The sequence below is a fragment of the Mesoplodon densirostris genome, chromosome 14 (assembly GCF_025265405.1).
Source record: "Mesoplodon densirostris isolate mMesDen1 chromosome 14, mMesDen1 primary haplotype, whole genome shotgun sequence".
NCBI lineage: Eukaryota > Metazoa > Chordata > Mammalia > Artiodactyla > Ziphiidae > Mesoplodon > Mesoplodon densirostris.
In genome coordinates this window covers 55,082,605-55,109,801 of record NC_082674.1, presented here as the reverse complement: position 1 = coordinate 55,109,801, position 27,197 = coordinate 55,082,605, and the positions used below count along the sequence as shown (strand labels likewise).

General features: G+C 46.7%; 1 protein-coding gene across 1 annotated transcript; it reads right to left on the bottom strand.

Moving 5' to 3' along the window:
• Positions 1-256: 256 nt before the first annotated feature.
• On the bottom strand, positions 257-26,528 carry SLC1A4 (solute carrier family 1 member 4). Its single transcript, XM_060117306.1, has 8 exons — positions 25,719-26,528; positions 14,583-14,625; positions 12,587-12,649; positions 9,896-10,062; positions 7,419-7,652; positions 5,688-5,882; positions 5,251-5,385; positions 257-3,187 (listed from the first exon to the last, which is right to left on the bottom strand). The coding sequence occupies exons 1-8, from the start codon at positions 26,243-26,245 to the stop codon at positions 2,959-2,961; spliced, it is 1,593 nt and encodes a 530-aa protein (XP_059973289.1). The 5' UTR covers positions 26,246-26,528; the 3' UTR covers positions 257-2,958.
• Between the last annotated feature and the right edge of the window lie 669 nt (positions 26,529-27,197).

Sequence of the window (27,197 nt, the reverse complement as noted above, 5' to 3'; positions counted from 1 at the left end):
TATGCGGCAAAACCACTCACTGTTTCAAGATCCCTGCTAGTGCCCAGGAGTCTGGACGCTCACCACCGCAAGTGACATCAGTGACTGTCTTGCAGCAGCTCTGCCACCTGAGTGGCCTGCCATGCCTCAGGGGGTCCTGCTGGCTAAACGCTACTAGAAAAACAATCAATTCAGTCACCCCCAGGCCCTCCCCTAGAAGAGCTCCACCAGTAAATACCACTTCAAAACACAAGGAAGGAATAAAGGAACGTGCAGATCCTAGTAGAAAGGCTGTATTCTTTTCTGAGGACTGCTATGTTTTAAGGCAAGTGTCACACATACAAAACAGTCAGAGATGAACAGTATTTACGACAACATGTTAGAAGAGCAGGGGAGACATCTTCAGACAATGAGAAAGTGGCATTTTCCCCAGCCGGGTCACTCCTGGTCTGATTCCTGTTGCAGACAGAAAAGCAGGGAGAAAGCCAAGGGAGGGGGAGCAATCACCATCTGGATTTTACAAGGAAGCACCCTTCCCCAGGCACGGCGCTCCCCTCACCGCAATCCCAGGTCCAGGATAGAGGATGCGCAGTCCCTGAGTCTGATTATCCAGCTCTACTGTCCATGTTTTGTAAAATTCACCTTTAGAAACAGGAAAATCAGGATGCCAAAGACATGCAACTTGCAATTAGTCCACCTCTGTCCAAATTCAAACTCGCCCGGACTGGAGCTAACATATACACACACACATACATATAGATGTTACCCGCATGTATACCTCCCACATACATGCTGCATATATGTATGTGTACCTACATAGCCATGTATATATGTGGAAGAAGGAAAGATGAGATCTAGTGACACCTGAAAAATAGTGAATGTTCATTTGCAGTTTGGGATCCATCAATGTGATTGTTTCCCCTTTGAAAACAGAAGGCATCAGCAACAAGCCAGAGGGTCAAGCCTTCCAGGCTCCTCTCAGCCCAGCTCCTGGTCACTCCTGCTTCATAGGAGACGGGAGTGACTTAGTTGGTTTAAAGAGGGCTGAAGGGAAAAGGGCCAGGTCTGCTCTGTGCCCCTTGGTTCTTCCCCACCCACTCTGCTCAGGTCCATGCCCCCCAGTCTTAATACAGGGGAGCTTCACTCTCTGTCCCCCCTTCCCCCATTCCAGTTGTGACAAGGGAATGAGTGAGGCTGAAAGTTTGGGAGTTTTAATGGCCAGTGTGCGGTGGCAGAAATGGTGCCTGGGTGTGGGAGTCACGGGGAGGTCAGGTACCCAGTAGTGTGCTGGGAGGTGGGGTAGTTAATTCACAAAAAGATGAAGGACATCAGGAAAAGGCTGCATTTGATGCTAACAAGAAACTACTAAGAGAACAAGTGACGTGGTAACAGTTGCTCCTGCACACAGAACAAAGCCCTGCTCGTAAAAGCTGTCCTCCCCAGAAGAAGGAGCCTCCTGGAGAACTTAGGTATCACTTAGGTAACAGTAAGGAGGGTACGGGGGTGTTAGCACTTGATATCCAAGAAGCAAAATGCGAAATGGTCGTTTTTCACGGATTCACTCAGTTTGCCTCACCAAATCCCTCTGAGGTAGGTAAGAGGCAGGTGACATCAGCCCCATTGTACTAATGGGGTAAAGTGAGGCTCCAGGACTTGCTGCAGGTAACCCCACAGATACACACCAACAGCCACAGAGAAATAGCAGTCTAATGCCTTTTAGGTTTTCCTTTCCTATCCTGGGCAATGCTTGTTCTCTCCGTAAAGCCCCCTCCCCTAGGTTCAGCTCAAGTCAGTAAGTATCAGGTGGACCATTTAGCTTATAATTTTAAACTTTGATGTCCTGGAGGGAAAGGAAACCAAGTCTATGGAAATCAGCCAAAGCTAGGGCATCTGGGAACAGGGGTACCTCACTCTAATGAAGGGGTGGGTTTGTGGGGTTTTGAAAATATTTGTTTTTGCTGCAATGCAGCATTTTAGGGAGGGTCTAGTTGGATTAAAACCTATTGCTAGACCAGCCAGGGTCCTGAATGTGATGAACACATCACACCTCCCCAGAGGAGGGGGCCCTTCTCTGGCCTGTTGCCAAATCAGAGTGGGTGGGTGTAGAACCACAGTGTTGACATAAGCCCAGGCCAGGGCTGGGGCCGGAGAGAGAGAGAGAGAGAGGGAGAGAGAGAGAGAGAGAGAGAGAGAGAGAGAGAGAGAGAGAGTGTGTGTGTGTGTGTGTGTGTGAGAGAGAGAGAGAGAGAGAGAGAGAGTGTGTGTGTGTGTGTGTGTGTGTGTGTGTGTGTGTCTCCTGGCCTGATCAGGCTTCCCTTTCCCCTGCAGCCTGTACTCCCCCTCCTTTCTTTGACTTCAGAATGTAATTGTTTACTTAGTGCCACTGACCAGAGACCCTAGCAGTGCTAACACCATGGAGTATTTCTAACTCGACGACCTGCAGTGCCTCCAGCCTAGTGACCCAGAAGCCAGTCACGCCGATTTGTAGACTCTCAACACCTGAGGCCCAGCTCAGAGAATTCCAGCCACGGCTATGAATTTGGGAATTTTTCCAATTACTGTGGCTCACGAGGCAATGCGACAGATGACTGCCACCCGTCCAGGTCTGCCCGGAAAGCACCCAATGCTGAGCTTTCCTGGGTGCAATGAAGTAACACGTGCATCTTCCAAGCTTTAACCACCAGCTCCTATGAGCCTGTTACTCCCCGCGCCTAGCAGCTCGAGGGTGTGTTTCCAAACAGAGCTGGGGTGTACACAGTTGCACCTAGACATGGTAAGCCAAATGGTAGAGTGTCCTGGTCCTTGGGAACCAGTTCCCGCTGGGAAGCCCAATGCCTGTGCTGAGAAGTAATCCTCAAACCGGTGACTGGGCCAAAGCATTGCACGGGAGGCTAAAAGTCAGTGAAGGCGGTGCCCGGGTCTGCCAACTGGACCGATGGGGCGGGCATCCCCGGCAGGCAAGCTGGAAGCCCAGCCCCATCACAGAACTGACTCCTTGGACTCGGGGGTGCTGGCCGCAAGGCCAGTGGGGTTTGGGTGTGTCACCAAGGGTGACGTCTCCTCCTCCGACTTGCAGTTGGGGATGGCCTCCACTTTGACCTCGCTCAGCTCCTGCTCGCCTCTCTTCATCGCCTTCTGATTCAGGTGGTGGAGGATGCCTGCACCCAGGGCATCACCCTCCACGTTCACCACGGTGGTGGTGCGGTCCCTGGGGGGAAGAGAACAGGCAGGCATTACAGCCAATGCTGCCTGGAGCCACCAGGGGGCGGATGTCGCCTTGGGCTGAGCCACCAGGAAGCTGTGTGACACTGAGGGAGAGCAAGCTAGTAAGGGCACAGGGCCTCACTTGATGCTCAAGTGATTTTCTCCAAATACTGTTTTGCTTTGTTTTTTTTGCGGTACGCGGGCCTCTCACTGCTGTGGCCTCTCCCGTTGCGCAGCACAGGCTCCGGACGCGCAGGCTCAGCGGCCATGGCTCACGGGCCCAGCTGCTCCACGGCATGTGGGACCCTCCCGGACCAGGGCACGAACCCGCGTCCCCTGCCTCGGCAGGCGGACTCTCAACCACTGCGCCACCAGGGAAGCCCCTCCAAATACTTTTTATGAAAGTAACAGATCCTCAAGAAAACTTGGGAAAAAGAAAAGTACAAAGGAGAAAACAAAATTCACTCTGCGCCCCCCCGCCCCATACTCCACAACCCTGAGTGAACCAGTATTGAACTCTGGATCTGTTTCCTTCCAGAAATCTTTCAATGTATGCATTTCATGTGTGAGACACCATCGTATAAAAGTTACAGACAGCTGGGATGATCGCATAGATTCCGTCCTGGGTCCAGCTTCTCTCCCACTCACGGTTGCGCTGTGGGAACCTGCCTTCTTGGTCTCACTTTGACACTGCATCTCTACTGAATTGTAACCTCCACATGCTTTCCCTGGCTGGTGGCAAACACCATCTCACAGAGAACAGCGCTGTCCTTTCCAGAAGCTTGTCTTCCCAGACCCCCATAACCATCCCCCATCCCTGGGGCTCAGAGGAAGTATTGTGCCCATTCTGAAGAAAGGGGGAAAATGTGACCTTGCCCGCAGCACTGGAGAAGCTGAGGGCTGTGGAATCAGAGGTCGCGGTGGTACAGGGCTCCTGTGACTGCAGGTCTCGCCTGGGCAGCCCGCTTGGCGCCCTGCGTCCCTCGTCCTGGCTAAGCGCCCCTTCGTGACTGTACTTCCCACGTAGAGGAAACAGCGGGGTGAGGAAGGAGGCAGGGCCTCAGACACGCAGCTCTGGTCCCCTCCAGCTCGCCACAACACACCATCGCAGGGACTGAGTCCCCTCCCAAGTGCTCTCTGGACAAGGTGGGTCTCCAAGGCACATGTCACAATTTCACCCCCGAGGAGCTGTAGGGATTCTGAGAAGCCCCTTCAAGTCTCCAGGGCTTAAACACAAGATTGGAAACCACCATTCCCAACCACCATGGGTAGAGCCACGAGCCCAGGGCCAGGCTCCAGTGTTTAGGGTATCCTATGCCCAGCGCTGACTAGCCTGGCCAGGAGTGTCTTTCTTCCCCAGTGTTGATTGAACGCTCTCCCATGTGCCTAGAACTCTTCTATGTGCTGTGCATGTGTTAACGCATTTAGTCTCCACCATAACTCTGGTGTAGGTTCTGTTCTTATCCCCATTTGACGGATGGGCAGACCAAAGCACAGATGGTTCATATCATACAACTAGTAAATGGCAAAGCTGGGATTTGAACCCAGGTACCCGGGCTCCAGTGTTCATTTTCTTATTCACAGGCTCTACTGTCCAACATCAGTACCTCAGCGGACCTTCCCTATAAAACAGGTATTGTTTGTATCTGAGAAAGGTATCATGGGACTCAAGGAAGCAACACTCAGAAACTGTTCTGTGTCTTTGTGGGAGCCCTGGTAATGGTCATCTGGATCACAGTTCCTTCCTAACTCCACTCCTGAGCCCAAGCCATGGCATTCGCATTAGCTGGGCTCATCTTTTCTCCCCTTGCAGAAATCACTCCTTGGACGTTCCAGGCCAAGGATGATCATTCCCGAAGGCTCGCTGCTCCAATGGCTATGACCCCTATGCAGCCAACAATCTCCACAGTCCCTTGGGCCCCTGGCTTTCCTGAATGTTCTGAGCAAGTTCTCAGTAATGACATGTTTTAAGTTTCTCTGCATGCCCCAGGCCAGTGGAGCGCCAAGCTTCTAGGGAGCTCATTACAGACTTTCTTTTATTCGGTGCCCTTCGGACTTGCTACTTACACAATCCAGTCCACAGCCAGGATCAGAGAGAGGTCCTGAGTGGGCAGCCCAATGGCCTCCAGGATAATGGCGATGGTGAGGACCCCTCCAGCTGGCACGCCTGCTGCTCCAACACTGGATGCTGTGGCCGTCACTCTAGGGGATGGGACAGCAGGATCAGCCATTAGCCCAGAGTATGAGGGGGCACAGAGACATGCAGAACATGGCAACCATGGCTTGGAAACTGAAGACCACACAACCCTAGAGTCTGTCAGCTGTGCCCTTGAGAGAGGTTTCACCCTCTTCAAGTAATGAATTCACGCTGTTCTCAGTTTACAAATGAGACACCCGACTCATGGTGAGATTGGTATTCACAAAGTTTTTCTAAGGAAATCACAAGAAAAAGACCTCAAGTTTTGAACCAGGCCTAATGATGAAGGAAAGACCACAGAACTTACAGAATGGTGAAAATCTGCCCTGCTTTCAGCTCCACGTTGTTGAGCTGGGCAATGAACACTGCGGCCACACACTGGAAGATGGCTGCGCCGTCCATGTTCACAGTGGCCCCGATGGGGAGGATGAACCTGCTGATCCTCTTGTCTACACCATTGTTTTCTTCAATGCACTTCATCATAGAGGGAAGGGTTGCAGAGCTGGAAATGCAAACAACCAACCATGAGAATAGTCCTTCCTCGCCAGGTTAACATAGTACTCAGCTCGGACCTGGGAACAGAGCAATTGGCACCATCCTAGTTTATGGCACTCTTCCCTTGAAATAAGAGAAATATCAGAATTGTTGCAAAGTTTCTGTCACATGTGGGGTTTTGTTAACTCCCAAAGTATTCACAATTGGACTCCTTAGATTTACCCGTTTTTTTTTTTTTAACCTGGATACCCCTGTTCCAAATTTCTCAAGAACCACACATTGTCTCATGGTACAAAATGTGCGTCTCCTCTCTTGAATGTTTTTCCTCCCAAAAAGTAAAAGGCAAACTATGATTTTTTTTTTCTTTTAGACCAAGAAGCCGAGATGGCTCTGAGAGTTTAGAAAGAGTAACTGTTTTTCTAGATTACAAAGAATAAGACCCGCTCTCTCCAGTGGGCTCGGCAGATTCTGCAGGGTGTGGTTGGCACAGTTGAGAGTAGGTTTGTTTCTGCCTAAGCTGGAGACACTTACCTGCTTCATTCTTTCCCCCCACTACCTTGTCATATACATAGCCAGTCAGGATGGGAGGAAACACGCAGTAAGAAGGCAAAAACTAAATATGTGAGTGAAACGATGTGCTGCCATCCTTTGAAAGTTTCCTTTAATGTATTTGGAAAGCCCAATTTTTGTGTGAAGGATTTCAAATAATGACAAGGTCCATCTTTTGTGCTAAATGAGATAATCCCACAATACTGTGGACTCCTAGAGAGCTGAGCATGCATCCCTCACCAGGATGCCTTGGTCTTATTTAGGAAATAATTCACCCATCCAAAGGGAGAAAGAATTGGGCAGGTATCATTCTGGAAACTTCCCTGCAGTTTTTGTTTTTAACATCTTTATTGGAGTATAATTGCTTTACAATGGTGTGTTAGTTTCTGCTTTATAACAAAGTGAATCAGCTATACATATACATATATCCCCATATCTCTTCCCTCTTGCTTCTCCCTCCCTCCCACCCTCCATCTCCCACCCCTCTAGGTGGTCACAAAGCACTGAGCTGATCTCCCTGTGCTATGCGGCTGCTTCCCACTAGCTATCTATTTTACATTTGGTAGTGTATATGTGTCCATGCCACTCTCTCACTTTGTCACAGCTTACCCTTCCCCCTCTCCGTGTCCTCAAGTCCATTCTCTAGTAGGTCTGCATCTTTAATCCCATGCAATGCGTTTTAAGTAGCTGCCTTCTTACACTTAGGCAGAGGTCTAATTAGGGTGAAGACCCACAGTTGGACTAAGTAATGGTCCAGTTGACCTCTAAGCAGCAAGAAGGAGAAGGGAATGAGGCAATCCCTCATTCTGGCAATCCTAAAAATCCACTTCCAAAGACCTGTGGGGCTGGTAGTACAAAAAAATCAGATGACACCAATTTAGAGTCTTCAAGAAATCAAAATATGTCAAGATGATGGTTGTGCATCCACCACAGGCTCATCTGGTTCCATATTAATACAGCTCAGAGCAGCCAAGGGCACCTGAAATCCACTCACCTGGAGCAGGTGGCAAATGCTGTTGCAAATGGTGTGAGGAGGCCCAGGAGGAACCTGAATGGGTTTTTTCTCGTGAAGACAAAATAAATAAGTGGCAGAACAATTCCTCCGTGAATAAAATGGCCCAATATAGATGTGAAGATATATTTCCCCAGGCTGGTCACCAGCACGATGATGTCCTTCATTTCCACAATCTTGCTTCCAACCAGGAACATGATGCCCACAGGTACGTACCTAGGACATGAGCAAAGGGCACTGGTTAAGTAAGGGTGGTGATGCTGGGGCTGAGAGATGTAGGCCTTTCCTGCGTTTCACAAAACGCAGGTACTCTCAACTAGGTGGTCTTCACCTCTCCCTAGGATGACCCTAAGGAACAGAAAAGGATGGGGGTATACCGTGCCCATTTTACAGGCCACGAAACTGAGTAAAACTAACATGATTGCTCATTGTCGGTGATGGAGTCAGGACTAGGACACAGACTTCTTTCCCCTTGGATATTGTATGTTCTTAACAGCTGGATGCAACCAACCATATGGGCTCCCAAGTGGAAAGCAAGGAACTCTTCAAGAGCAAAGCCTCTGGGGCTGTGAGCTTGACTTTCAGCTTTGCTCAGGATTGTTCTGAGAACTTAGAAACACAAAAGACACCTATTTTGCAGAATTGCTGTGATACAGAATTGAGCCAAAGCTGGGTCTTTTGTGAAGTTTTAAATTCTTTGTGGTTTGGAAAACATGATTCTGTGGGAAAAAGTCATTAACAATGACCCTCTGGGAACACTCCTGGAGCGTGAAGATTTTTTTAATGGCAGGATGGGAAGAAGGAAGGGAAGAAATGAACTATGGGCTCTACAAAGAACAAAAGTCTGCTGTTTTGAATTTAATATAAATTGAGGCAGAATTTTATAACTATCGACTTTATTTGTAAATTTTAATTATATACATAATAGTGTCCCACGGTTCAAATTTTAAAGGGTACAAAAGGGTGAAGTCTGCCGCCCACCTCTGTACCCAAGTACTCATCTTCCTTCCAAGGAGAGAGCCAATGTCACTGGTTTCTTGAGTTTTCTTCCCGGAGATATTCTAAGCAGTATTATTTTAAAATCCCATAGTAATACATGAAAACATTCTCCTTTCAAAAAATTAAAACATTATAGATTAGGCCAACATCTTTAGGGACCATCCTCAAGCCAGCCCCATCCTCTGATAACCACTCCTACTTCCTACGCATGCATAGGCAATTTTTGGGCAACAGATCTCTCACTGCGGTTAAGACACTCAGCTGGGTCTGCCCTTCCAAATATCTGCTTCTGTAACTAATACATCACATTGAAGGAATGACTGTAAATTGGTTTCCAGATTGAAAACAAATGTCTTAACATACGAACATCACTTTCTTGCGCAGTTTCCTTTAATCCAACCTTTGGGAGGATTTTAGACTAAAAAAATAAGCCAGGAAAAGAACTCGACATGATGAAAACATTTTTTCCTTTCTGAAAATACTTTTTTCCCCTGAACAACAGCAGTCATATAAAGTGTCATGTTTACAATATAGAGTCAGACTCTGGAATTTTGGGGTGAGCAAGAAAATTTGGTTAAGCAAGATAAACACCACCAGGGGAGGCTCCGAACTTGGCTTCCCACCGAATCTCAAACTTTCTTACCAAATTCCAGGCTTCTCTCCTAAAATCAGTGCAGCTGCCATCCCAATGCCATCTAAGAGAGAGGCGTTCTGGGATATTTAAGGGTTGACAATAAGGAAGATGCTTTGTGCACAAAAGGATAAACTAGTTTCTCAGCAACGAATGGGTAGAAGCTAAAACCCACAAAGTCTGGCTTGAGTGAAACAGCAGGATAAAGCTTCTGAGGCATTGGCACTGAAATCGGTATGATTTCTGAGAAGTGACTTTAAGAGATCTTGTCAACTTTTTCCTTGTTAGCCAGAAATCAATCTGATGGTTTTTATTAAACAATTACCCTTTCATTGATATTACATAAAGAAACATTCACATAAAGGAAAGACCATTCCAAGTTTACATATATGTACGGAGTGAAGATGGATTTACCCTCCATGTTGTAAAATACTATAGGAAGGGGCCCTTCTGAAGCTTGAAGTCTATCCTTTAAAGTGAAACGAGCCTTATTTTATACAGCAGATAGCAAATTTATGGAATTCATTGCCCCACAAGATGATATGGGCATCCCATGTGATATGGGATGGTGGTGGGGCTCATAGATAAATCCCCAATGATAAAACCCAGGGGTCATTGTGGGTGATGAGGAAGTGAATGGTAACCGTGACACATGCCTAGTTCTCTGAGGTCCTTCACCCCTTGTACCAAGACTGGCCTGTGGTACGTCAACCACATACAGAGCACTGGTCCAGGTGGCCCCATAGGGGTGACCTAGAACAGCTAAGTCAGGTTCTTTTCTGGATGGCAGGAGAAATGAGAGGACAGCAGGTGGCAGGGTGACACTCACCACATAATCCATGACACCAGCACCATCGTCGCCTCATTGAGGGCATTGAAAAAACGAATGAGCTCTTCTCCTTCAGAGCCGAGTTTCTTCAGGGCCACTCCTAACACCAGGGCAAAAAGGACCAATCCTAAAATGTTCATACCTTCAATTTCGGTGCCAATGGGGATCTGTAGGATCAGAGGGGACAAAGGGTCTAAGTTTACAACAGATGAGTGAGAATTAAAGAATGCATTTGCTGCAAATCAAAACTACAATGAGATATCGTCTCACACCAGTCAGAATAGCCATCATCAAAAAATCTAGAAACAATAAATGCTGGAGAGGGTGTGGAAAAAAGGGAACACTCTTGCACTGCTGGTGGGAATGTGAATTGGTACAGCCACTATGGAGAACGGTATGGAGGTTCCTTAAAAAACTACAAATAGAACTACCATATGACCCAGCAATCCCACTACTGGGCATATACCCTGAGAAAACCATAATTCAAAAAGAGACATGTACCAAAATGTTCATAGCAGCCCTATTTACAATAGCCCGGAGATGGAAACAACCTAAGTGTCCATCATCGGATGAATGGGTAAAGAAGATGTGGCACATATATACAATGGAATATTACTCAGCCATAAAAAGAAATGAAATTGAGCTATTTGTAATGAGGTGGATGGACCTAGAGTCTGTCATACAGAGTGAAGTAAGTCAGAAAGAGAAAGACAAATACTGTATGCTAACACATATATATGGAATTTAAGAAAAAAATGTCATGAAGAACATAGGGGTAAGACAGGAATAAAGACACAGACCTACTAGAGAATGGACTGGAGGATATGGGGAGGGGGAAGGGTAAGCTGTGACAAAGTGAAAGAGCGGCATGGACATATATACACTACCAAATGTAAGGTAGATAGCTAGTGGGAAGCAGCCGCATAGCACAGGGAGATCAGCTCGGTTCTTTGTGACTGCCTGGAGGGGTGGGATACGGAGGGTGGGAGGGAGACGCAAAAGGGAGGGGATATGGGAACATATGTATATGTATAACTGATTAAATTTGTAAAATAAAAAAAAAGAATGCATTTGCTCGTTGTCTCTGCCAGACTGAAACACTGTGCCCGGAAGGAGGAAAGGCTCATATTTTCTTTAACCCTCAGTGATTTCACAAATCAAGGGGCAGGAAACTCAAGGAGAGATGGAGTCTGAGGATATGGAAGTCAACAAACAAAATCTTCAACTAGTTGTTAACTCTGAGAGCTGTTCAAAATGGGCCTAGGTTGAAGCAGAAAGTAGTGAGCTCATCATCACTGGATATATTCAACTAGAGGTTGGACAATCACTTCAAAGGGTTGCTTTTAAAAGAAGAGCTGATTGGTGAAAAGGTCCTTCAGATCAAGAGTCAGTGATTGTAACTTTGCCTCCTACATGTCAACAAATTCTTTGTTGCTAGGCTCTTACCATAGTCTCCTCACTGACGAATTTCAAAAAAGATGTTCAGAATCAACATGTATATTTTCAAGATATTCTTTCCTAAATCACTGACTTAAAATGTACAGGTATAATGTATTCTGTTTTTCCAGCAGTGCTGAATCTCACTACTCTGAGCATATGTTTGAGGAACATTTTATTCCATCACAACACATTATGAAATTCTGAACAGGAAACATGTCAGCGTGGTAAAAACCGAAAGAGCATTTTTACCACCGTTCTAGTCTGAACCCTAGTCCCAGCTCTGATACTAAATAACTTCTCTGAGCTTCAGGTGCTTCATCTGCAAGATGAAGTGAAATGGACTAAACTAATAGCTTTCGACTTTTTTAAAAAAGTAGAACTTTTCCTTCAGTCAAAGAAAGGCTGGTAAGACTCAGAGCCACTCAAGCCCTAAGGAGGTGTACTAGGGGGTGGGGAAGGGCAAAGTCCCTCCTTCTCCCCATGGCAGCTCCATGGCTGGACTGAATAATTCTTGAGGTCCCTTGTCCCTTCCAGCTATATAGCGTGAATGCTGGGACTTAGCTCAGTGTCTGGTAAACAACAGGTACTCAAAAATACTCGTGAATGGGGGCTTCCCTGGTGGCGCAGTGGTTGAGAATCTGCCTGCCAATGCAGGGGACACGGGTTCGAGCCCTGGTCGGGGAAGGTCCCACATGCCGCGGAGCAACTAGGCCTGTGAGCCACAACTACTGAGCCTGCGCGTCTGGAGCCTGTGCTCCTTAACAAGAGAGGCCGCGACAGTGAGAGGCCCACGCACTGCAATGAAGAGTGGCCCCCGCTTGCCACAACTAGAGAAAGCCCTCGCACAGAAATGAAGACCCAACACAGTCAAAAATAAATAAATACATTTATATTAAAAAAAAAAAACTTGTGAATGAATGATGGTTATAGTGAGTTAAAGCCCCAAGACAAATTCTATGTGCAGGCACAGGTTAAATCACCTATTAATTATATTTCAGAATAGCAGAAGGGCTGTTATAAAATTATTTTTTCTAAGAAAGGGGGCAGTAGCTCCAATTCAATGAAATGGATCCACTAAACAAGGTAAATGGCCAAAGGAGCAAACCTAACCCGTGTGTTTCAAACAGCCCATTCAAACCCCAAAGTCTTCAGTCCAGCTGAGAAAAACAGGCATCGCGTATGCTCCTTCAGTTATGAAGCATTATTTGTGCTATAAGTATTTGCCACAAGTGATCTCACAAAAAGTTTTACCTTTTCACGGGTTATGTTTCCAGTGCTTGTGTTGTGGGTCACCTCTCTATAGTCGGTTGCATACTGTGAACGAGAGAAAGAAAAACTCCTTTCAGTTCACAGCTGAAGACCACCTGGAGGAACCGAGAGGACTGCTGAGCCTCTTGCTACTGTGTCCTTCTTCATTGCAGGTCTTCTGGGCATTCCTCACTTGGCTGGCCTGACAAGGGCCTCTGAGGACTGTGCAAAAGTTACTTAAGACCAAGGCAGCATGCACTCCAGACTTCTGGTTATTTAGGAAGCCAGGGAAATGGGGAGAATTTCCTATGTCCCCTGGTCGCTGGTTTGGAGAAGGTCTGCACACTTTCAAGCTGATGGTTTGATACCTCAAACAGCTTAGAGTTCATATTATTTGGGGAAACTTGGAATTCATTCCACAATGCCGAAGTATATTTTTCGATGTGTTATTTTATTTTCATTCATTTATTTATGCTCCACTATGTTCCAGAACTTATTTGAGCCTGACTGCTTTTCAGCATCTGTTTCTAATCTGCCTTCAGCCTCTACTCCCCAAAGCAAAGGCTGGAAGGCAAGACAGCATTTTCGCGCTAAGTCTTGGGAGACCACTCATCAGAGGTGAAACGTCCCTCCAACTCTGGTCCTGCAGTTGACTTCACACACTTCTGCCCGACGCATCACCGTTGTCTCCCTGGGGCAGTATGCATTATCGTTGAGGGGACTCTGTTATAAGACACCCTTCCTGACCCTTCTAAGGACACCTGGCTTCTGAACTGTTAAGAGGAGCCCCTTAGAGGATTCAGACCCAGAGGCTTGCTTTGAACTGGCCTCTCTGGTCTCTCTCAGCTTTGACTTATCAAGCTTTCAGACGGGCAGAGATGTTCAGCTGTCCCACGATTAAGCATGGCAGGGCAAACAAAACCCACCCCACACCTTCTGTGCCAGGCACTGAAAGCCCCGCAAACCTTGTATTTTTCTCCTAGCTCATATTATACATACAAGCCACAGCTATGTTTATATGCAGGGTTTTGTTTGTTTGTTTGTTTGTTTGTTTTAAAGAGAGGCTGTAAGTAGAAACAGAAAAGTCTTGGCTTGAATAAGGCAATCAGTTTAGTCCATCTAATCTAGACCTTTATATTCTTTCTCTATATAAAGCATGGCTGCAGGGGAGTTACTTGAAGAATTGCTAAAATTAGGGAAAAACTGGAAACAACCATCAACAAGGGACTGGTTGAGTAAAACTATGATACTCTCATACAGTGGAATACAGCCAATAACTTATGCAGAAGGATATTTACCGACATGAGAAAATGTTAACAATAAGAGCAGGTTACAGAACAATATGTGTAGCACGTGTACATACTAACAATGTTATGTAGTATAATTATTTTAAAATCATGTGAATGTGCACATGTATAGAAAAAACATACTGGAAGAATGTATACCAAAATGTTAATGGGTAGCTCTAGGTAGTGATTATGGGCGATTTTTATTTTCTTCTACTTTTTTGCACTTTATTTTTATTTTTTGCAAGGAGCATACGTTATCCCTATAATCAGAAAAAAAGATTAAAATGTATTTTTTTAAAATTCTAGGGAATTCCTTGGTAGTCCAGTGGTTTGGATTTGGTGCTTCCACTGTAGGGGGCACAAGTTCAATCCCTGGTCAAGGAACTAATGTCCCACAAGCCACACAGTACAGCCAAAAAAAAAAAAAAAAAATCTAAAATATTTAAGAGCTCCCAAAAATGTGATTTGAGGGTATTAGGTGATATGAAAAGATACTGGAACTAGTGGGATATTTTGGAAAAATTTTTGGTTTCTTGTTGTTTTGTTTGTTTTCACTCCAGGGGTATATCTATAAATTTTAGGCCAATGATACTAAGTGTTGTTAACAACACAACCCTCCCTGTTCCACCTTACCTAACTCTATAGCAGTAATTTATACATAACCCACCCCTCCCCAAAGTTTCATATTTTTAGCAAAGCATCAAGCTTACCGTACGGAAAGCTGCAACCACAAGATTTGAGGGAAACAGGTTTCTGTTGGAAAAGAAAGCATTTTGTCAGTATTCTTAAAATTCGGCATTCAAAGTGTCCACTTTAAGATGCCCATTCCTGACAGCCTGACACACAGGGTTCCCTCTTTCCCCACGTCCAGTTTTTACTGCCATCTTCTGCTTGATCCAAGCACCCACTGTGCTTCGGCTGCGGGGCCCCAATAGATACTTTGAGGGCACTGATCTTTATCCTCATCTCCCTCATGGTGCCCCTGGATATTTAGGTAAGCTGTGTCCAAGGAAACTGGAATAATTGCATCACTTTCCTTTCCCCTAGAGGCTAAGCCCTAGTGCAGTGATTTTCAACGGGGAGTGGCACTGCCCACTAGTGAAATCCAAAGGAGTGTTTTGTTGTTGTAATAACTGGGGGGCATTCCTGGAACTGGGGGGGGTGTGTTCAGGGGGAAGTGCCAGGTACCAGCCATTTGTTCTGCTAAATATCAGTCTGAATGTAAAGCTGTCCCATTAATGGTGACTCTAAACTCAGAAGCAAGCACCTAACCATTTTGGTTTAGAGCATTCACATCCTGACATTATTTTTATTATAAATTACTCTCCTTTAGTATTTTTTCTTTTTTAAAACTTTATAGCATACTTACATTTTTATTTCTATTTTTAAAAATATATAATATCCCCTTCTACCTATTTCTCCCACTCTCCACCCCCACCTCTGGTAACCACCAAGCTGGTAGGTTTTTTATATTACAGTCAAGTCATATTGATGTTTGAAATTATGTGTGTGTAGGTAAATTCTATTTATGGATTTCATTTCAGGATGAAGGATAGTATAAAATATTTGTTATAAAAGGAGAGCAGTAGAACTGATCCAGTTAAACTAGATTTTGAAACCAAAATCTATTCATGCACACAGTTTTTTATTGAGGGCCTCCTTTGGATCATATATTGTACAGATGCTGGTCATGATATACAAGAAAATCCCACTGATAATCCGTTTGTTCTACCCACTTCCTATAAGAATAAGTCTAGAAGAGTAAAAGACCATCCTTTACAATCTGTGCCAACCTTATCCACTCATTCTTACTTCTGTGGTTGAGTTGTTCATGGCACTAGAATCTCTAGGCAACTATTTACATGCATTCGGTTTCAGAGGTAGGCAGGTCTGACTGTAGCCCAGCTTGGCAAGCAGAGTCTAAGAGGCCTCCTGGTAGTCACACCTTTGTGTAATACCCTCCCCTTCAGTGTGTGTGTCATGGGGGGTGGGGAATGGGCATGACTTGCTTCTAGCCAACAGAATACAGCAAAGGTGATGGGATGTCACTTTTGTGATTTGGTTACATAAACTTGTGGCTTCCATCTTGCTAGAAGACACTCTTTATTGCTTTCTGGGCTTGCATATTTGATGAAACAAGCTGCCATATTGGAAAGACCCGTATGACAAGACATGGAGGGTGGCCTCTGGCCAACAGCCAGCTAGGAACTGAGGTTCCCAGTCTGAACCTCAAGGAACTGAATTCTGCCAACAACCACGAGTCCTCAGAAGTGACTCCTTCCCCAGTCAAGCCTTCAGATGAGACCCTAGCTGGGGCCAACACTTTGATTGCAGCCTTATAATAGACTCTGAAGCAGAAGACCCAGCTAAGCCGTGCCAGGATTCCTGATACCACAGATACTATGAGATAATAAATATGTGTGATTTTAAGCTGCTAAATTGGTGGTAATTTGTTATACAACAATAGATAATGAATACACTCACCAAAAGGGTTAACGAGACACAAAAATGACTTCATTAGAACACTCAGGAGGCTTCCATAGACAGCCAGCATCTAGAGACTGCAACACAGCCTTTCCCATCTTGCTTGTCTATGAAATCTGAATTGCTTTTAACATACTTAGAGAACACCCGAAAGTACACGCCTGTATTTAAACAGACAAAACGTGATCTTCTGTTGAATTAACCATTGCAAAATGGTGATCTTAAGTTTGATTCCTATTACAAGCATATTTACTTTAAAAGAAAGGCAGAAACAGACTAGGCATTTGTATTGACTATTCTTTAGTGTGTAGATGACTAGCAACTTACATTTGCCTCTTATTTCCATTACAAAGCACCCTTCTCAGTCTTGTAGGAGTAGTTTGGTATCTCATTTCCATTTGCTACACTAGTTAGAAGCAGAAACAGGCTCTGAGCCAAGGTTTCGCCCATTCTGCATCCACCACAGTAGTTCTCAGACTGAGCTGGCCACCTGCTTCTCCCCCTAAGAAGACAGGGAAGTTAAGGAAAGAGCTGGGTTAGAAGCCCTCTGTCTTCTCCATGGGGGATGATTTCCCCTGCAAATACTTCACATCCTTCAGGAATGAGCTGTTGACCTGCCTGGTGTCTTTAGCATAAGCAATAACCCAACACTGTCTCACCCAGAATGGACCCTAACCCAGAACTTCTAGACCAAACAGCCACTGTTTGGTCAACCTGTTTTCAGACAGTCTACAATATCTAGTCTATAAAATCCAATGGGAACAGAGGGGTATATTCAATACTAGAGTCAAAACAGTGACTCCTGACAAAAAATCAAGTTCCTAAGAACATGATGTGTTCTGGTAGTTTGTTATAAAGTTAAACATACACTTACCATATGAACCAGCAACTCTACTCCTAGACATTTACCCAAGAGAAATGAAAATATATGTCTGCAAAAAGGACCTGTATGAATAACAGCATTATTCATAATAGCTCAAAACTGAATTGTCCATCAACTGATGAATGGACAAATAACATTATGATAAATCCATACAATGGAATCCTACCTGGCAATAAAAAGGAATCAACCTCTAATATACACAACGTGGATAATCTCAACAACATCGTGCTGAGCAAAAGCAGCCAGACAAAGGAAAGTACATGCTGAGCGATTCCATCACCATGAAACTCTAGAAAAAGCAAAACTAATCCATAGTGATAGAAAGCAAAACTTTCTATCCAAAACCGCCTGGGGCCAGGGATGAAGAGTGGGAATTGCTGAGAAGGGTCATGGGAGACAAAAATGTTCAGTGTCTGGATTGTGGTAGTGATTAAATGGTTTATCTATTTGTCAGAACTCATTGAACTGCACCCCTGAAATGGATGCATCTTTTGTAGGTAAATCATATCTCAAAATTGCTTAAAAAGTTAGGACAAAAGATACAGTGCTAACTGCAAAGGAGATTTGACAACCAAAAAATTACGTACATTCAATGGGATGACTGAACTCTTTTTAGATAACATAACTCAGCTCTCAAATATTGATCCTTTGGAAGGAATCGCCTGCAGGCAGTGAGTTGAACCCACAGAATCACACTCCTTTCCTTCAGTTCCCCTGGTTGCCACAGGCCAGGAGCAGGGGCAGGAGCATGTGAGGCTGCAGGAGTAAGGCAAAACATTTTTCTCTACTCTTCATGGTTTGTGCCTTTGGTGTTGTATTTAAAAAGTCATTGCCATACCAGAGGTCATTTTATGTTATCTTTCAGGAGTTTTACAGTTTTGTGTTTTACATTTAGATCTGTGATCCACTTTTTTTTCTTTTTTAAGAAGTTTTTTTTTTTTTTTTTTTTTTTCTTTTTGCGGTATGCGGGCCTCTCACTGTTGTGGCCTCTCCCGTTGCGGAGCACAGGCTCCGGATGCGCAGGCCCAGCGGCCATGGCTCACGGGCCCAGCCGCTCCGCGGCATATGGGATCCTCCCAGACCGGGGCACGAACCCGTATCCCCTGCATCGGCAGGCGGGCTCTTAACCACTGCGCCACCAGGGAGGCCCAAGAAGTTTTTTTTTTTTTTATTTATTATCTTTGGCTGCATTGGGTCTTCGTTGCTGTGCGGGAGTTTTCTCAAGTTGCGGCGAGTGGGCTTTCTGAGTTGCGGTGCGCAGGCTTCTCATTGCGGTGGCTTCTCTTGTTGCTGAGCATGGGCTCTAGGCGCGCAGGCTCAGTAGTTGTGGTGCACGGGCTTAGTTGCTCCGCGGCATGTGGAATCTTCCCAGACCAGGGATCGAACCCGTGTCCCCTGCATTGGCAGGCAGATTCTCAACCACTGCGCCCCCAGGGAAGCCCTGATCTGTGATCCATTTTGAGTTAATTTCTGTGAATGGTGCAAGGGCTGTGTCTAGATTCGTTTTTTTTACGTGTGGATGTCCAGCTGTTCCAACGCCATTTGTTGAAAAGATTATTCTTGTGCCACTGTATCACCTTTGTTCTTTTGTCAAAGATCAGTTGACCATATTTACGTGGGTCTATTTCTGGGCTCTCTTCTGTTTCATTGACGTATTTGTCTATTCTTTTGCCAACACCACACTGTCTTGATTACTGTAGCTTTGTAGCAAGTCTTACAGTCAGGTGTGTCAGTCCTCTGACTTTGTTCTTCTCTCTGCACTCTTCTTATCTCTCTTTCCTTTGACTTTTAAACAAGATGCTACTGTGAACTCGGGCTTTTTCTTACTCCTGAGCTCTCCTGTATTCAGGGATGAGCTGCTCGTCATGCAAGCAGTTTTGCTCCCCCAGAGCTCTGTCTCCAGGCACTTTTCCCAGCTCCTCACATTGACAGAGTAACCATCTCGGCTTTCAAAATGAGGGACATTTGAGCTGAAAGGGATCTTGGAAATGATCAAATTCAACCCCTCATTTAGTGCCCAGAGACATCAATTTGCTATATCTACCATTCATGTTCCATACAGACCAGCACTCTCCAACAGAACTTTCTATATTTATGCTGTCCAATATGGTAGTTGTGTGGCTATTGAGCACTTGAAATATGGCTAGTGCTACTGAGGGTCTGAATTTTTTTTGGGGGGGTGTGCTGTGTTGGGTCTTTGTTGTGGTGTGCGGGCTTCTCATTGCAGTGGCTTCTCTTGTTGTGGAGCACGGGCTCTAGGCGTGTGGGCTTCAGTAGTTGTGGCACATGGGCTCAGCAGTTGTGGCTCTCAGGCTCTAGAGCGCAGGCTCAGTAGTTGTGGCACATGGGCTTAGTTGCTCCGCGGCATGTGGGATTTTCCCAGACCAGGGATCCAACCTATGTCCCCTGCACTGGCAGGCGGATTCTCATCCACTGTGCCACCGGGGAAGTCCTTGAATTTTTTATTTTATTTACATTTAAACTAGTTAAATTTAAATAGCCACTTGTGGCTAGTGTTTATCATATTAGATAGTAGAGATCTGGAATTGTGACATCCACGGTCTGGAAATCAGAAGGATCAAATGGTTTTCTCAAGCTTACCTCTGCACAGCACTCAATTTCACTGGGTATTAGGGTGCTTCTAACCATTGAGGTTCTTTATTTTATTTAAATCCTCAAATATGTGATTTTTCTGTTATTTGACCCTGAGAAATTTCCTTGAATTACATAATACCAGATACACATTAGACCAAAGTTTTTCAAACATTAGTTGGCCATGGAATCAATTTCCTGGCTCTAACCAGCATTTTATAAAAGATGTAATACATTAGACAGAGTAGAAAAGATCAGCATGTATCACACTTAAAATGTTGTTTTGTAGGACTTGTGTTTCAGATTGTATATGTGGGAGTGAAGGTGCCTGTATGTGGATATGCCATTATTTAAAATGTATTTCTCATAGTGGGTCTAAGTCAAAAACATTTGCAAAAAATGCCAAGACTGTACTACTAAATCCAGAGACCCAAGTCAGACCAAATTGGGAGAGAATGAATGGACGAGGCTTTCCGGTGCTTTAGGAACCTTTGGACACAGTACTTAAAGAAGCAGAAAAACTGGTATGAGCTCAGGCTGAAGTTTTGAAAGCAGAACTTCTCTTAGTGGTACTGTACAGACTGGTGCAGCTCACACCATGAAAAACTTCAGAAATGTTCCTTCTTCATACATCTGGTGTGTTTGTTCTTCTGATCCTATTGTCAAGGGTGGTATGCATTTCCCTGTTCCATATGAGAAGACTGTAAAACAATTTACTTTGGCTTGGTATACTTTTTCTGTTCCAAAAGTATTTCCTTTCATTTAAGTTCAAAAATTCTTTACCGAATTTATGAAAATTTCAAAGACTCTTCGGAACAGGATACGACACTCTATGTACACCTGATAAATATTTATTATCCCTAGTGCTTATTGTTACAGGTTCAGTTAACAGGAATATGCCCCTTCAGATCTTGGTACCCCCTACAAGGCTGGGAGCAGAGGAAGGGCTGGGGGTGACGGTCTCACACTATGGAGACAGTAGGGGGTAGGGGAGTAACCTATCCTCTTTCTGAGGCCCACATCCAGTTTTAGATTCCAGCCTGAAAGGCTAAGGCTGGGACCCTGGGGTGGGGGACGTTTAAGGAAATAAAGCTAAGAGCAGCACTCATTCTCTATCAAGTAGCCCTCAGCTGTCCCTGAGAGGCTGGGACACACTAGAATATTAGCAACACACTCAAGTATTAACTCATTTAATCCTCGTAACAAGTCTAGGTAGTAGCTATACTATTATTAACCTCATTTTACAGATAAGGCAACTGAGGTACAGAGAGGCTAAATGACTTGTCCATACAAGTAGTAAGTGGTAGAGCTGGATTCAAAACCGGGTAGCTGACTTCAGTGTCTGTTCTTCATCACTATCCACACTACCTCTCTGGGTTTATGTTCTTTTCTAAACTATTCAGGCATGGTGTCGAGCTAAAGAATTTTTTTTTTAATATTCTAAGCTGCCATTTTTAGTGACTAGTTAGGCTGAGAAACCTCCATTAATTTGGATCCATGTTAGATTCGCTAAGAGTCTTCATCTTGCCTACAGGTTTCTTCGCACCTACTGAAGAAATGTGTTCTTTGCAGCCTGAGAGGCATCATATTCACCCAGTTCTCGGGAAGGAAGGTAAGTCCCTAGCACCACCCTGTGTGAAGGGAAAGGCTCCAAGCACTGTCCACTGTTGAGAAAATGAGCACAAGAAAAGCAATAAAGTCTAGAAAACTGGGCGACAGGCAAAATCTCAGTTGTCTTTACCAGGCACATGGTAGCCCCTCCTGCAAGACAGTGGCCCAGGACCATTCTTCTGGCTGCCAGTGCAGACAGTGTCCCGGGCCCAGGAGCTACCTGCCTCATTGGCAGATAAGCCTCTGGTTTTCCATTTGAAAACCACAAATATTATCACTCAGAGGAATGTCTGAGGTCAGTTGCCTGAATTCTTTCCATTGACAGGTGAAGAAAACTGAGGTCAACTTTGGAGACCAGACATGTGTCATGCAGGGGAAAAAGAAACTGAGATGTCAGGAAGAATATGTGGGGATTTCTGCCCCATTTCAGCATGGAAGGCTCTTCTGTGTTTAGTTTTTTTTTTTTTTTTTTTTTTTTGCGGTATGCGGGCCTCTCACTGTTGTGGCCTCCCCCGTTGCGGAGCACAGGCTCCGGATGCGCAGGCTCCGGACGCGCAGGCTCAGCGGCCATGGCTCACGGGCCCAGCCGCTCCGCGGCATATGGGATCCTCCCAGACCGGGGCACGAACCCGTATCCCCTGCATCGGCAGGCGGACTCTCAACCACTTGCGCCACCAGGGAGGCCCCTGTGTTTAGTTTTGATTTTCTCCATTTTCCAAATTTCCTACAGTGTTGATTATATTAGTTCAAAACATAGTCACTGTTCACCTTTTTCTCCAGGCTCCATGTGATTCCCAATATACCTAAAGGCTACATTAGCTTCAAGTCATCTTGAGGTCTCAAACATCTTTTTCTTCCCACTCACTCTCATTTATTTCAGACTATGAAGAGAGAGCCATCCCCATTAACTCATGTGAACCAAAAAAACACAACTGTTCTGTAATCTTGCCCCATTTATAACATGAGCAAGCATCTACTGGGTCAGCCCTATTCTTAGAGCTTTACAGACATAACTCATTTAACCCTCACCACGATCCTGGGAGGCAGGCACTCTCATCATCCCCATTATAAAGATGAGGAAGCCAAGGCACAGAAAGGTATGGACATGTCCTAGGACCCACAGTCAGTAAGCGTTGTTAGGGACCAAGAAGTTCCACAATGACTGGGTTCCTGAAGACCTGCTTAGAAGTCACTTTGGGTCACACCCAGTACTGAGTCCCGTACTCTTCCAGGTTCCAAAGCATGGTGCTTGGGCTGCTCAAGAGGAGACCATGACTTTCCCACCTGCCAGTTGCTGTCCACTGTCCTTTCTCAGCTCGCAAAGGGCCTGCTCTAGCCTCACCCCCATGCCCCAGTCTGCTATGCTATTTCTAATACATTGTGTTGCGAAATCAAACCACTTGGCAACGGCATTCTGAATTTCCTAAAAGGCATAATCAGTGTCTGTTAGCTTCATTTCTCTCTGACTTGTAGTTCCATCTTGAAAAACTAAATTAGAAATCATGGCAGAGAGAGGCAGTGGGAGTTTGGGGGCACTCCACGATCTGGAAAGGTCGTGGACTTGAGCAAAGCCTTGGCGGCAGCTGCAATCAGTCACCTGAGACTTACCCCACTCCTTCCAGGCGTTTAAGTTCTAGGCAGTTACCAGGGGCAGGCCTGCGGGATCATCGAGGTGTTTGCCCACAGAATCTCATATTCACTCACTTGCCCACAGGCAGAAAGGACTGCGCCCTGCCTTTGCCAGGGAACATGCCTGGAGTCACATAAAATTGGCATCCATAAAATTGAAAATTGGCATCCATAAAATTTTATGAAACCATAAAATTGGTCTCTTTGATGGAAGCAATTTTAAAATGTTTACCCAGAGAGTCCCCAGACCCAGGAAGCATTTCCACGTGGCTCAGGACTCCATTTCTCCTCAAAAGCTGCTCAATGAGAGTCAAATCCAACCTGCACAGTCACTTTCCTTCACTGAAGAGGCTCAACTCCTTTGCTTACAAGAAGTGAGCGTCTGCCCTGAGCCGACTATACCCTTACCTGGTACACTTACATGCGCATCAGAGCAAACATTTCGGAGATGGGACTAGGCCACCAGCATGGCCTCATTTCTATGGCATGTTGACTTGGGGAAGGGAAGAGTGGGAGAAATAGAGCCCTGAACTAGGGGGCATGAGACCCATAGTTCTTCTAATCTCTCTTTCGACAAACCACTCTGTGTCCTTGAGCAAATCACTTAATCTCTGTCTCAGTTTCCCCATACCACCTTCCCTACCTCTATCCATGACCTGCTGGATTAAAGAAGTTTGGCCCTTGGAAGCATTATGCAACACTACCTACCCCCAACAAGCTACGACAAATGTTCTCTTGGTCCTTCCCTGTATTTGTGGCCCGAGTCACTGAAAGTCTGTACTTACACTGACCACTAAGCCATAAGGATGGGTCATTCACTTCAGAAGCAGGAGCTGAAGGGGTTTGTATCTAAAACTAGAAAACCATGATCAGGAAATAAGTCCCTTCTGGGGCTGGTAGAATAAGGTAACCCCTCCTTCACTCCCACCCCCGTCCCCTGTTTCTTGGCCATTGCCTCTCTCGGAGATAAAAGAACGCTACTAGCGTTCTAACGCTACTAACTATGGGGTACCACCAGCAGGTCAGAGCATCCACACTCCGAGCCACTAATCCCTGCAAAAAAGACTCCCTTAACCCCATAACCTTCCTCCCTGACTGATATGCTGAAGGTAATAAGCCAAAGGTACTCTCACCCTCAGTAGACTTTTTCAGTACCCACTTAAAAGTTAGTCCTCAAACCTTAAGGATCTTTAAAGACTCCAAATATCAAGCTGCTAGACACTAGACAAACGCTGTAGCTCATCAAAGTTCTAATAGGCCACCTCCACCTGTCTTTTTGGTAAGAAGTTTTGCTAAGAACTTTTTGGTCCCCCTCATCAGAGAGGTTTTGTTTTTTGATTTTTTCAATGTAAATTCCTTTGGTTTTTTTTTTGTTGTTGTTGTTGTTGTTGTAATTTTATTTATTTGGTTGCACCACACAGCATGTGGGATCTTAGTTCCCTGGCCAGGAATTGAACCCGTGTCCCCTGCAGTGGAAGCGCAGAGCCCTAACCACTGGACTGCCAGGAAATTCCTGTAGTAATTAAATGAACACTCTCAATCTTAAGTGGCAGACAGTCATCACATTTTCCAGAAGGAGAAATAGAAACAGCAGGGAGTCAAGTCACTTTGCCCAGAGTTTGCTGTTTTTCACAGCCTCAGCAATGAGGAGCTTTGCTTCGGTGACTCAAGACAAAACATATGTCCAAGGCTCTGAATCCAGAATTATTGGAAATCTGGAGGGGGAGCCAGCTGAGGTCCTCACTCAGCTGAACCTGGCCATGTCAGTAAATGCCTCTAGGCTGCAGTTTTCCCATCTGTGAACTCTGGGCTAATGGAGAAACCAAAAGAGGCTGAGGCTTTGGCCAATCCACAAAAACTACACTACATCTCAAGGGGTGAAATGCAACTTCTAAGAGTCACAAAAAGCAGGCAAAGCTAAGTGAAGATGCTTCTTTCTCTCTCCTCTCTAGAATTCACATCTTCCCACAAATAAAGCCCCTTGAAACTCAAAATACTCTACAATGTTCCTGACTATGGGGATTGACAGCAACCTGTCCCAAGTTCCCAGGAGAGGCATGTTTCTGGGCAATGAGCCCTGCACAACTAATTCCAGCCTTGTTATCCTTGGGTCCACTGACAACTCTTCAAAAAATTGCCAGCTTCCTACCAGCCAAAGGGCTGAAACAGAGGCCATAGATTACAGGCGAGAATGGTCCAACAGGCAAAATTTAACCAATGCTCCCAGAAGCTTTTGGGCACCGTTGGGGGAGAAAATTGGGTGAGGACATTGGGGCGTGGTTGGAACGTTTTCCCTAGTTAAGGCAGCCAGAGAGCATAAGGAGTAAAGTACAGGTGAGACCGCTGCCTCTTCCCTAACACACTCCCACCTAACGGTAGGACTGGTTCTTGCTAAAAGATGCAGTACCGATCCTTGAGAATGTCAGGTGCGCCCCGGCTGACGTCTGCAAAGGTGTGGTCAATTTGCAAAGCCTCCAGACGTTATTTTGATATTTAATAAATGTTAAGAGCCACCAGCAGCCAGTTAAGAATGAACTCTTAGGAGTATATGAGGGTGTATGAGTATGAACTAGAGTGCATTAGAGAGCTGGCGTCTCCCACGGAGCACTCGGCGAGGTGTTGGCTGGCGGGGAAGGGAGGACGTTACCTGGCCAGGTCGAGGAATGAGTCCACCGTCTCTTTGGGGACCGGTGGGGGCCCCGTCTCCTCCAGACCCAGGTCGCTGGACTGAAGGGTCTGCGCGCCAGATCCAGGCTTGATGATGAACGCCAAAGCGACTGCGAGAGCCGAGGCGCCTAGTGTGGTGAGGCCGAAGTAGGCTATGGCGATGCCGCCCAGGCGCCCGAGAGAGCTGGCGTCAAGGGAGGCGGCGCCCGATACCAGGCTGCAGACCACCAGCGGCAGGATGATCATGCGGAGCATGCGGAGCAGCATCTCTCCAGGAAAGGCCAGGTAGGCGACCTGTGTGCGGTTCAGCTTGAGCCCACGCAGCGCCGCGCCCAGGCCGGCACCCGCCACCACTCCGGACACTGTGAGCAGCACCAGCGCGTGGCGCCGTAGGAAGCCAGCACAGCGCCGCGCGCGTCCGGCCGTGCTCCCCTGAGCGCCAGGCCCCGCTGCAGGCCCCGCCTGGGCGCTGTCTAGGTAGCCGTTGGTCTCGCTGCTCTTCTCCATGGCGCTACCCGCGGCTCCGAGCTGGAGGAGGCGGGGGACTGGGGCTCCGGAAAAATACGCGGCTCTCAATGAATGGATCAGGCGGAGCTGCCGAGGTCCGCTAGCTGTGCCTAGCGGGTTCTGGCAGCTAGCCCGCGGGGCTCTCCCGGTCTTGGCCCTGGAGCAGGTGCGGGGAGGGCCAGGAGAGACGCGGGAGAGCGGGCTGGAGCCGCGGGGTGAGTGGATCGCGCCGCGCCCAGTCCTGCACGGCGACCACGGGCCGAAGATGATGTAATGAGGGAGCTCGCAGTTGCGGAGGAGAGGGGGAGCTCTGAGAGACCTGGGCCGGCCCCCTTCACACCCACCGCCCCGCCCCCTCGGCTCCGGCCAATCAGCGCCCGAGAGTCTCCTCCGCGAGCCCCTCGCCCGGCTCCTGGCCACCGGCGCAGGGGGAGGGGCGGCCCGGCCGGGGCGCCTACTGAGGCGGCTGGGGTGCGGGTGTAGCCGGCTAGTCCCGGCGCCCGCAGGCTAGCAGGCCCCGCTAACCGAGGCCCGCTCCCGGCGACCGCGGGGGGGGCGGGGCCTGAGGGACAGCCAGGGCTCGTTGGCACCTGCCGGGGCCGCTCGGGCCGGCCGGGGTCTGGGCCCTCGGGGTCAGAGGGTCGGGGAGAATGTGGAACGCAGTGACGTTCCTTGTCCTGGGGGTTGGGGGAGGGGAGGGGTTGCCAACAAGGTTGGTGCTGTCGCCCCCGCGCGGCCTGTTTTCCGCCGCAGAGCCCGCCCGCCCGCCTGCCTCTCCTAGGAAGGGTCCTCGCGTGAGGGGATCCTGGGCGCGCTCCTAGCGCGTGGCTTGGGGCCGCCGGGATAGGCCCTGGGTCGCCAGGCAGCTGTCTGCGGTATGTGAGCTGAAGACCAAAACTCTTAGAGAAGAAACAGAGCTCTTACCACCACTTCCAGTCGCGTTTCTACCTTG